Raw genomic sequence first — 13,045 nt, forward strand, 5'->3', positions numbered from 1 at the left:
AAAGAAATGTGTGCAAATGTACAGAAGTTTTGATTTCTGTTTCTGGCGATTCCCACCCTCTGCAAAGCTGGTTTTCAGATGTTACTTGGAAGCCTTTTTGGAAAGTTTAAACTCCAGCCTGCTCAAGCAATGCACACAGTATACTCCTCATACTAAATGTGACATGGATAGCATGTAGGCTAGGCTAATTAGCCAAACAGGGTTGCATATTTTAGGTTTAAATATAATACTCAGACTGTAGGGTGAATTTAATGCTAAAGAAATTCAAGCTAGAACAAGTATGTTGCAATCAAGTCAGCTGCAAACATTAAAAAGTCAATTGGAAAACAGCTAACATGCAGCTAACGTTTGTTTAATTAGCAAGCTACCTGCATGTTAGATAATTCAGCATCTAAATTGATGGTTCCCAGCAGGAAATGCATGACAGCGTGCTTTTGTCTCCCTCTGTCTGAATTAAATGACCTATTGTTTCAAAAGGAGACTATAGATATCCAGTAGTAGTGCTGCCATTGTTAGCATTTAAAGTGCATATGTGCTTTGCAAGAACAGAAACCTTTACAGTGCCATTTCAGTTGAAAATATCCTGAATGCTTTTAGACAGTCAGCTATGAGAGAGTGTTTTCTTCACTGGTCTGCTCGGTGAGTAATTCAGTAATCCAGATGTGTGATAATGGTGTTTTGTTGGCCTTGGGATTGTGGCCGTCACACCTAATTCTGTTGATTAAGCATCGGTGTCTCAGCTCACCAGTTCCTAAAGCGCACAAGTCGTGTCAATTGGTTTCACAAGTCACCAGCGACTCACCTCATTTGTGGAGAGAACCGAGTCTTCATCCAGACTGAGAACGGCGTCAGTGAGGATGACGTCGTGGGGGAAAAAACGACTGCTCATCGTCTGGAGAGACAGAAGAAATAACAGCCAATATGTCAGCAATATTGTTAAACAAAAACAACATACGTTTTATTTGTGTAATGGCCTCACAAAAACTGACCTGTAGGCATTTCTTGTTGTGTGATTTAGCTTCATTTTTGTGCATTTTATGCTTTTATAAGACTGATAATAAGAAACAAAGAAGAGGGGTCAGGCCTGGTCCGTTTTAAACCATTATCCATGTTTTTCTATAGTGTCATTTGTAAGGTTATTGGTATGGAGGTATGGAAAATCAAGGCCCAAACAAAAGGCCAATGAGAGAATGTGTTTGTTTCACACCCTGCTGTGCCTATCGATCTTCGAGCTACACTAACAGGTTTCTTGTGGGTCTTTATCAATTCACTGCCTAACAGAAAGTGTAGTAGGCTTTGATCCATTGGTCAAAAAGAAGGCTGATGATGCTGTTATTGACTTTTAATTAAGTGTGAATTATTGAGCTGTTGAGTGGAAGAGGAAGACACGGATCTTAACAATGTGGAAAATAGTTTAGCAACTGCAGCGGATTCACACCTCATTATGCCACCACACGACTAAACTCTGTGTCACACTGTTTGTACCGTTACTGTGATCGCTCTGATCCTAATTATTTGATAAACTGGAAACATGTCCTTCTTCTAAATGCTGAATGTAGGCAATGTTAAATAAAGGGTAATGTAGAACAGTGGTTCTCAACTGGTCAAGCCTCAGGACCCACTTTTTCCTTTGTCAATAAATCACGACCCAAAGTGTTGAACCACTGCAGTAATCTATATCTATATCTATGTCTATGTCTATGTCTATATCTATGTCTATATCTATGTCTATATCTATGTCTATATCTATGTCTATATCTATGTCTATGTCTATATCTATGTCTATATCTATGTCTATGTCTATATCTATGTCTATATCTATGTCTATATCTATGTCTATATCTATGTCTATATCTATGTGTATGTCTATGTCTATCTATGTCTATATCTATGTCTATATCTATGTCTATATCTATGTCTATATCTATGTGTATGTCTATGTCTATATCTATGTCTATATCTATGTCTATATCTATGTCTATATCTATGTGTATGTCTATGTCTATATCTATGTCTATATCTATGTCTATGTCTATGTCTATATCTATGTCTATGTCTATGTCTATGTCTATGTCTATATCTATGTCTATGTCTATGTCTATATCTATATCTATGTCTATGTCTATATCTATGTCTATGTCTATGTCTATATCTATGTGTATGTCTATGTCTATATCTATGTCTATGTCTATGTCTATATCTATATCTATGTCTATGTCTATATCTATGTCTATGTCTATGTCTATGTCTATATCTATATCTATGTCTATGTCTATGTCTATATCTATATCTATGTCTATGTCTATATCTATATCTATGTCTATGTCTATGTCTATATCTATGTCTATGTCTATGTCTATGTCTATATCTATGTCTATGTCTATATCTATGTCTATGTCTATATCTATGTCTATATCTATGTGTATGTCTATGTCTATGTCTATATCTATGTCTATGTCTATGTCTATGTCTATATCTATATCTATGTCTATGTCTATATCTATATCTATGTCTATGTCTATATCTATGTCTATGTCTATGTCTATGTCTATATCTATATCTATGTCTATGTCTATGTCTATGTCTATATCTATATCTATGTCTATGTCTATGTCTATATCTATATCTATGTCTATGTCTATATCTATATCTATGTCTATGTCTATATCTATGTCTATGTCTATGTCTATGTCTATATCTATATCTATGTCTATGTCTATATCTATGTCTATGTCTATATCTATGTCTATATCTATGTCTATGTCTATGTCTATATCTATGTCTATATCTATGTCTATGTCTATATCTATGTCTATGTCTACGTCTATATCTATATCTATGTAGCACATATTTTTTGTATGAAATAAAAAGACAGACTTGGAGCTCATCCTGGATCACTACCTTACAGCAGTTTTCAAAACCGTTTCTGGTCTTTCCGACATTTCCACTCAAAGGACTACTGCACGCGCAGCATTCAAAATTTCGGCCTTCAAAAATAAAAGTGGACTTTTTTCCGTCATTGTTTTTTTTCACTTCCACTACCCACTTTTGGGTCACGACCCACCAGTTGAGAACCACTGATGTTGAAGTACTATTAATGAACAGCAGAGGCACAGTATAATAAAGTAAATAGTTAGACTATTTGAAATGCTACTATACGCTTCTACTTCCAAACATATATGAAGCCTAAATTAGACTTTTTGCCCCACTCCATTTATCTGACAGCTTTAGTTACTTAAAAAGATCAGATTATTAGGTAATACAAAATACAATTCAACTAATAAATAAAGAGTGACATCTAATTACAGGTAAAGACTTCCAGTAGCAGAATACAAAGTAATTTAAATCAGCTCCAACTTTACAACCTGTGATAGAGACATTATGATATAACCCTGAAGACTCATTTATTACACGGCTCAGTTGGATTCTTGATTCTGATTTACCTGTGACTTTTACAGTTTAGTATGTCTGCCTATGTCTCTTCTTATACCTGAGATGGGCAGTGGCTTGGTGGGTTCAATTTCAGCAGATTGAGCCTGAAGATTCTTCTCCTTTTATAATCAAATAATGATCCCAAATGTGCAGCAGATCTTATTTCTGGGTCCCATCTCTGTGTCCAGCGCAACAACTCAATCACTGCTGACCTGAAGGTTAGTTGTGTACTTAAAAAACGTTAATGGCTGTCTTCTTTACAAGGTAATGTGTTAAATGTAATCCCACTGTAGGTCACATGTAGTTTAACAGTCTGAATAAATCTCTCTTGATTTGGGAAACAAAACTCCTGTAAAACCGTAATTATCTTGGTCAACTACGGTTTAATGTAATTGATATAGACCTCCATACTGTCACTGTCCTAAATAAAGTAGATTTAATTTACACCCTCAGGGGAAATATTAAGCGGCTTATTTTGCATTTCCAAGTTAATATCAACTTCCACTTCAGCTTAATGAGCCAATGGATGCCGACTGCCATCTCATCAAGAAATGGAGCGTAGCACAACCGCTAAATGATTTGGGAGTGCCACATTTAAAAAATTGCATTAAATCAGAGCTTAGAGTGAGAACTTTTGGCAGAAAGTGTATTTTCTTTGGATGGATGCCCTATAATCAGCCGGCAGGTAATTAGTTCAGTTAGGACGGTGTTCGTGGTAGTGTAACGTCTTCTTATAAAACCACCATTGCAGTCTAATTGGCTTAACTAAATTAGATACTTTCCAGATAATCAACTGCATTCATGCTGGGCTAATGCTCTAAATTAAATAAATTCACAATATTGAAAAGTAAAATCGGAAAAGAACCAACGCAAAAACATAATTATGGGCTTCATTTCTTCCAATTTGGGCCCAGATAATCACAAAGTGTCAGAAAATACGACCTTCTCTCTTTTCCTCCTTACCCACATCTCTAAAAACGGGGGTACAAACGAGCGGATCCAGATTTGCTGCCGATATGACGTCATAACCGAAATGTGGGCTGGCTTTACACTGAACGACTGGCAACGTCCCGCCCACGTGACACGTCCCAACATATCATCCCCCGTATACAGTCGCGAGCTGAATCCCCTCCGCAGCACCTCTTGTGTGTGTATGTGTGTGTGTTCAGCAGGATGTCTGCAGGAGGGACTTAGAGTTGTTGTATATATAATGCATATAATGTCTCTGTTCTAGTGGTAAACACTGAGAAGCATTTCAGAAATAATGCTGGATGTGGTTTGGAACATAATATGGGGTTTCTTCACGGCAGCTTTTGGCTGAGTTTCTCCTTTAGAAAACGTCCCTCTTCAGACAGAGAGATCAATCCATAAAAAAAACACAATAGGAGACCTTTAAGTTTCCTCAAGTAGCAAAGGCAGGGCAAATGTATTCACTGATTTAATGAAACAACATTTTCACATGAGACATTTGGTAGGGACATTCAGCTTATACATTGTGATAACTTGGGTCATCTGCTAAATCATCCATACTGCTAATGACATCTACATCAACTTTGGCATGCTTGAACAATAAACTAAGACAGCTTCAATGGAAAAACTACACTTTTTAACATTATAGCATGTACAAATAATGCACAAATGTGAACCTGAACCTGATTTCTACCTGTGCACATACACACAGACACTGCCCCCCCCCTCCCTCTGGCTGGTGTCAATGGTTTTCTGCCTCCGGACCGAGATAAGATCCCACTGAGATCACTGGCAGTTCAATGGTCTGAGCCTTATCTTAGTGGCCCTCCATCCACCCATTTCCTCTCTTTAAAGGAGGAGTCATTGGAGATCTCCATTCTGTCTTAATGTCATCGATGTGTCTGTAAATTACTGCTAAAAGACAAAGATCACATCTTCACCCTAAAAATGAAATCTGACAGTGTTTACAGTCCGATACTGAATCTAAATTATATTTCGAGGTCAAAACGAGACTATCAATTCACCCCTGCCCTGACCCTCTGTCCAATCACGTTTCGGCACATTCACCTTTGAACCGGTCACTTTTATGCTCCTTTGGTATAATTGAAATGCGCACCTAAGGATTCAGGATCAATGCTGAAGATTTACTTATCAATATTCACTTCCGGTAGTTGGGGCATACTGCAGGGTGATGGATGAAGGTGAGATGCAGTCGACACATTAACAGCGGTAGTGGGAAGTCCTTTGATCATATTGATGTGAGGGGGTCAGAAACGCAAAGCAGGCAGGTCGTCACTTATAGAAAGACCAGGCTGAACGACCCGATCCACCTGATGGTAAGCATATCATTTAAACTTGTGCAATCCTGAAACATTAAGGAGGCTTTGAAGCCATCCGAATCCCCCCAGTGCAAACTACAACTATATGCTAGTTGTGTACATACTCGAATAGAAAGCAAACAAGAAAATGAAGGTCAGAAACATATGACAAGGTCAGGATCAGCATGTCTTTCGTGTATAATCGATCATTCAAAGACTGTAAATATATATAAAGTAAGTTGATAACTCAAGTAAGGTCAATGCAACAATCTCTAATGCCAGATTTGAAAAGTTGCATCAGTAAAGAAAGTCGTACACTAGTTTTATAAGTAAGTAAACAAAAGCATCTGTGTACTTAACAGAAGGAATGACAAGGAAGAGGTCGTATCAGATAAAGATCCTTTATTGATCCCTGAGGTGAAATTTGGATCTTCACGCTGGTGATATTTCACAATTACTCTATAGGCTCGAAATACAACATGCACAAACCGGATCCAAATCCACCCTCTGTATTTTTGGTCCAATCGGGAACCAGCAATCCTTCGGTTCCCTACAAACTGACCTACTGGGACTGAAAATGAAATACTGTGCAGCCAAAAACGCAGGATTTAAAAAAAATAACAAAATATGATTATTTATTTATTGATCCTAAATTTAATCTATATTATGAAATGGTCTTCAAAAAACCTGATGACAAATCATTACACTTGATTTCATACTTTTTCTGTGTGTCCCTATGCAACATTTTAAAGCTGTTTTTGTCCGGCAAGTACAGTTTCAACTCTGCTTTGCTTCCTTTTTGTAACATCTTTAGGGATTGATTATGATTATCTGGTAAGTCAAATTCCTAGTAAACATATTCGGACGATAAAGCTGATTCAGTTCCTTTGAAACTCTATGGTACAGATGTATTAATAAGGCCAGGTAAAAAAGGCCAACAAGGAAATTCCTGCCTCCTCTCAATCAATCATTCCTTTTTTATACCATGACGGACAAGCCACCTATTTTTCTCATTTGTGTGAGGACTTGTGAGACAGTATTGAAATGGATTAAAGAGTACATATGCTATTTGATGAAAGGAGTGTAAGCAAACAGAAGTAAAGAGGGAGACAGTATTGATCTGAAAACTTTCTGATGGAGTGTTTCCACTCAGCATCACACTCCTAACAAACTAAATTAGTCCGCTGCTGCGCACTGTCGGGGCAGAGTGGGAACTGTGTGTGTGTGTGTGTGTGTGTGTGTGTGTGTGTGTGTGTGTGTGTGTGTGTGTGTGTGTGTGTGTGTGTGTGTGTGTGTGTGTGTGTGTGTGGTTATTATGGAGCAAACAAACACAGAGAGTGTTTAGTGGGAAAACGCTGAAGAGCATCTGTCTGGGCTCTACGACAATACACCAGATGACTAATTATAGGCCCAAAGGGTACCGACACACACACACACACACACGTTTTATTGTCGCCAGTGGAAAAATCATTCTTGGGTTTCAACGGGGACACATTTACATGAAAACAAACAGAAGGAATTAGAAAGCAAAGCGTCGGGATTAGAAGGGGAGAGAAAGAGGTTGGTGTGTGTGTGTGTGTGTGTGTGTGTGTGTGTGTGTGTGTGTGTGTGTGTGTGTTCAGTGGGTGAATAAATGTGTTTATTTTTAGGAAGTAGCTCAATTGTTTAAATGCGAGTGTAAATGAGAAACACCAGACAATTGTAAGTGCTGCTGGCAGTCTTGAGTGCATGCATTGAGAAGAATCCCAACACTGCTGGGATCACTCCAATGTCACCATCAAGAGTCTATTTTATAACTTAAATACGCTTTTCCAGTATTCTTAAGAATCATTTGTATTGTACTTGAGTATTTTAAATCGGACATATTATGATCATTTGTATTTAGTACCTCCTCTGGGACATGTCTCCGTGCTTTAATGTTCAAAAAGCTCTTTATTCTTCTCATACTGCCTGTGCTGCAGCACCTCTTTACACCCTCTGTCTGAAACCAGAGCCCAGTCTGCTCTGATTGGTTAGCTGGCCGGCTCTGTTGTAATTGATCAACAGCTAATATACAGTATGTCCCACACCTCAACCTATCACGTACAATGTGTTGAAGCGCTAACCAATAGAAGCAAGAGTGTTATATATTGTCCAATAGGGCTCTGCTAAATCTATGCCAATCTAACTACATTTTATTTTGAATTTTAGATATTTTTTTTACTTTTCAGAGCAACAAAACATGTTTAAACACTGTATATATATATATATATATATATATATATATATATATATATAACTTGTTTCATGTTGACCTCTGGTTGGCCTTTCCGTTACATCTCTTGGCTGAAATCTGCCTAGCAACACACTCAAAACGGCAGAGGTTTACATGCAAAAGATTTTTTCTTTTGTTGTACATATGATATACTTCAGGATTCTTCAACAGACACACAATTCTTAAGATCTAGCAGGTATTTTCCTCATTAACCTGCTTTGTAGTATTTAGAAAGCAGAAAGAAGCCTAATTGTTTCATAGCCTAGAAACTCTGGCCTGGTTGTTTTATAAAAAGGCGAGATAAATATCTTCACTGCTAAGCTACAAAAGCATCTTTTCATACATAATAGATGCAAAAAGCCAGAAGCTGTTACCTTGCTCTGTCCTTCAATGACAGTGAGAGGCACGCTGGTGGAGGGCCACTTGTTCCGAGGAGGTAAAGGCTTGTCGCAGTTCCATAAAACCACAATCTGTACGGAGAAAGTGCACAGCTGTATACTCATGTATATCAATATGCATTAGTTTCTGCATGTGTTTTTCCTGATGCTTCTTTTCACCTTAAGCACAAAGCATGCTAAATATCTGTCCCACTACTTTCCAGTAATTGTAACGGCACGTTAGTTAGCATCTTAGGTACCAGTCAAGTATGTATCTTATAATGAGGATAAACACAATGTTAGCAGTAAGGCTCAGTAAGAAAAACACAAGATATTGCAAGAAAAAGTCAGTTAATTCCGTATTTTCTAAGCAATATTCTTTCAAATAAAGCAGTCATTTTAGTAGGAAAAAGTTCCCTTCGATATGATTGTGTGGGATTATGAATGCATGTTAACATGTTCTTGACTTTGTTTGCAAAGTGTGCTCACTCTCCCATGACAGGTGGACATTTCATGGTGTCTGCACACTCGCTTAGAGTTTCATTTCATTATCCCTCGCCAAATAATGTCGTACAGTCAATGACGCCAGACTACTTTCAAGATAATGGGTTTTTCTTTAAATAACAGAGTGTTTTCTTCAGTGGCATCCTGTTGTATTTATGCACTCATTACATTTTACTTGGTAGAAGTTAAAAAAGGAAGACAAACGGAGTTTAGGACAAGCAGGAAAAAAAGGTGCTAATTAAAACATGAGACAGTTACAAGTGATACCTTTGTCTCACAAAGTATTACCACCTCTTGATGTCGCTTTCACAGCTCATTTTAAATACTGCTTTTCATTATTTCCTTTAGTCGAAGCTGCATCAAATCCCAGCAGGATGTACACACACTTTTCCCTACCTGTGCACAGAAGTTGGACTTGGCTACAGCGATGATGAGCTTCACCACGGGGGAGATCTGGGCCTGCAGAGGAGTCACCGTATGGATCACAGCTGTGAAGTGCTGTGACGGGCTCTTACCTGTACACACACACAACACACGCACACACACACAGATGTAAACTAGGTTTTTAAACACAGATCTGCACAGCTATAGCTCTCCATCAAGCCCCATACCTGGACACAGTGCTCCGTGCTGCACCCCTCATCAATCTTTCTGACAGGATATATACTCCCCATGACTGAGCACGAGTAAACACGTCTGATGCATTAGCATTGACCGTCTTATTTAGCGAATTAGGAATCTTGTGGATTTGTTCCTATAAGGAGAAATTGAATTTGAAGGAGGCTCTTGTAATTGTGTTTTTTTTGTTGCATTTTATTGGGGCAAACAAATGAACTAAAGAAGATTTGTAGCAGAACCACATTTGAAATCACTTCCCCGATAAATGATCCCCAGTATTCGCTGCAATGGGTAAATGGAGTCGAGGAAATGTATTCCCCCTGTGGCAAGAAACGTACCAATATTATAAAGCACTGGCTCTACGATTGGATTTCATTTTCTGAATATAGTTTCTATTCCACATAAACATGAATCCAGTAATCCTGTATATTTGGAATAGTAAAACAAACTTAACCCTGCTTCGTGACGTACATGCAAATAATCAGTTCATAATATAATTACATTAATGTGTTTTGATTTTGTAAAAAGAGTTCTGTTAATGCCCGGTGTAACAATAATGACATCAGCACACACTGATTTAATTTAGTAAAGATCACACAGCTACCGTCGCTGCAAGCTGAGTGAGTTGTAATGGTGATTATTGTTCTGATTGGAAAACAAATCATGTATATTGTGTCTATTAGAGCTATACCAACAGTTTAATTGACTGTTCTGCAGGTTTTAATGCACAGGGAACTCCCTGCTTCACACTAAAGGCATGCAGATAATACAGAGGATTGGGTTTTTAAATTCCTGCAACAGCAATCAATGGGACTTGATTGACAGAACAATTAAGTATGTAGGTTTCCTAATCATCTTTACTCCTTGGACATATCTGAAGCTATGACAAATTATGATGATATGACAACGCAACACATCTTGGAAGTAGCAGAACATCTGAATGATATTGCCTTATACTGTTGATTGAAATGTATTAGCAAACAGTTGCCTATATTTACACATCCAGAGCAACGTAAGAGTTTTGGGGTGTTGGGGTTCCATTTTAATTTGTGTAAGTCCTTTATTAATGTTTCTTTCAACTCTGCTTTGCTCTCCTCCGACTCCTGGGAGAAATATGAGGCAAAGTTTATATTTTTTGCTAAATAAATCGCTCTTCTTGAGACGAAGATACCACATCATTTCTTTCAGGAAATACTAATACGTTACTGCTAATATAATAAGATAACATAACTGTTATTCCCTGTATGTATTATAAAAAGAAGATGAAGTTAATGCACATCTGAGGGTAAGAAAGGCTCAGATGTCACAAAGTTGATTTAATATTCATTCGCTGTTTATATATATAACTTGTTCTAACTGAGTTAACAAAACAAAACCCAAACTACTGACCCTCAGAATATACAGCAGCCTCGGGCAGCTGACTGCAGGCACATGGCATGCCAAGTGTTTGGCGGGAACGGGAATAAGGGAATACACACATCCTCATGGTTAAGCGGAGCCAGAGTGCTCTTTAGTGTAGCTCTATCCATCTCTCTGACACCGGGCCCCAAGACCAGCCATCTCAGGTGGGCTTAGTGGTATTTATGGAAGCACCAGGTCTGCCCTTGAGGGGGTCACCTATAAAAAGCTCAGTCGTTCTGTTTCATCTGCGTTTTCTTGAAAGAGTTGTGCCTTTTTGACATTTTATTACATTACATACGTTTATTTATCACAGGCAAATTGTTGCACTAATTAGAACAAGGTTATGATAGACAATAAAGGACAAAATAATTGATGCTGACTCGTTTATTTACTGCATTACTGGGAAGTGTAGCACCCGGCATTTTTAAGAAGTAGGGGTCTCTACACTGTATTGATTCTGAGTGGTTCACACCTTGTGACAAGGTGTGGGTCATAAGTCCACCCGGGAGTTCATATTACAGTAGTAAGACTTCCGTGAAGCCAAGTGTGAATGTGTATTAAACTGTCTGCAAAGAGACATATGGATTGTGTCATTGTAAGTGCTTGCTAAGCGAGGGCCTGGTGAGGAGACAGCTTCCTGTGTTGCTGTTAATGTCTGCAGACTAGTTTCAGTATCTTATTGCACTTCACTCTAACCCTTTCCAACCTTAAACCAAGTAGCATGTAGTCGCCATGAAGTGCTTAAGAGATATTCTGTGTGAGAGCAAAAGCAATTAAGGTCACATGTGGCTAATTAATCCACCAGGCTGACTCGCATGATTGGAGGTGTGTCTAATTGCTTGTAGACTGACATAAATGATGGCATTTTGAATGGTTGTTAATGTTACACAAATCTTGTCAAAACTGGGAGGTAGTAAGTGCACACTTTTCTGTCTTTCTGTCAAGTGTCCTCATCTTATTTCTGCTGGTGTTTTGATAGAGGTACTGTACCGGACACTAAGCTGCTGAATCTTAAAACAAGTAGCACATGGTGTCTGTAAATTATTAAATAGATATTACATTTGAGAGCAAAAGCCAAGAGTTCGATGATCCAAATGTAAAGACTTCCTGAAACATCTTTCCTGTCATTCTGCTTGGAAAATATGAGTTTACTGTGGATTTTAAATGCCAAATGTCAGTGGACAGGTGACCTTGATATGTCTGTTACACCAATTACCTCCAAGAAAAACCTGTAGAGCATGTCAACATGTCCCAGTAGAGGCACAACATACCAATATGAACCTGAAGATGAGCATAATGGAGCCCCTTTAAGACATGTGCATTTATTTCTGACTTTTGCTGATCAATGTAGTCCCATTCCTTTAACTGTCCGATGCTAAAGTCTTTAAGGGTCCTCTACAGCTCTAGCAACCTCTTTTTGTCTGTGTTATACAACCTAAAGTAGCTCCACAGCACAGCACTCCACAAACTAAAGTTAAGATGTAACTTGAGCCGTCAAATCGTGATATTTGTACAGCTCCTGAGGTCACTGCAGTAAGTCAAACTTCTCAAACTACCAGGCAGCAGTTGCGACCGATTCGCCGTGAAAACTTATGGGAAGGTAGCAGAGTGAGACGGCATACACACGGCGTCGGCGACAAGTTATTCCCCGAGCAGCAGCACAGGAGATGGCAGCCGCTAAAATAGAGATTTACTGCAGAGGCATAAACCGAACTGCCCAATCTTTCCCTCCATCCCCCGATCCCTCCCTTCTTTCTTCCTTCTAACCCTTGTGTCCACAATTCCTCCGAGAAAGACAAACATCGATCTGAGTTACAGCCTCAGCTTCGCCAGTCTGCATATCTACAACCACACCATGCAACTTTCTGTGCCTGCAGCTTGAAGTTTCTGAACTCTGCTTCAACAACTCTAATATATTTTACATGCAGTCTTGATCACTTTGCTTATTTCCATCTTAGTTTTGCACTCTTTATTACGAGGTCAGCCTCTACATTTGTCGCTTTTATGTCTGCAGACTTGTATACAAGCAGCAAACAGCAGCCTTGTCTCTGCTATGCTCTTCTTTTGTATCGAGATAAGGTTTGTTTGTGTAGCCAACAGCTTCCAGGCAGAATCAACAGTTCACTTGGAATAATTTAAGAGAAAACTGGAAGAATTTCAACTCCATTAAC

The 13,045-nt window shown here is 38.5% G+C and overlaps 1 protein-coding gene across 1 annotated transcript in view; it reads right to left on the reverse strand.

Annotated features, from left to right (window-relative positions):
- The window catches only part of LOC134876603 (exostosin-1), a 170,692-nt gene that overhangs the window by 11,576 nt on the left and 146,071 nt on the right, over window positions 1-13,045 (reverse strand). Inside the window, exons 9-11 of the mRNA XM_063901620.1 lie at window positions 9,252-9,370; window positions 8,349-8,444; window positions 803-892 (exon numbers count right to left, since the gene is read on the reverse strand). Coding sequence (XP_063757690.1) covers window positions 803-892; window positions 8,349-8,444; window positions 9,252-9,370 — 305 coding nt within the window. The remainder of the gene's footprint in view (window positions 1-802; window positions 893-8,348; window positions 8,445-9,251; window positions 9,371-13,045) is intronic.

Source organism: Eleginops maclovinus, chromosome 15 (genome assembly GCF_036324505.1).
Source record: "Eleginops maclovinus isolate JMC-PN-2008 ecotype Puerto Natales chromosome 15, JC_Emac_rtc_rv5, whole genome shotgun sequence".
Lineage (NCBI taxonomy): Eukaryota > Metazoa > Chordata > Actinopteri > Perciformes > Eleginopidae > Eleginops > Eleginops maclovinus.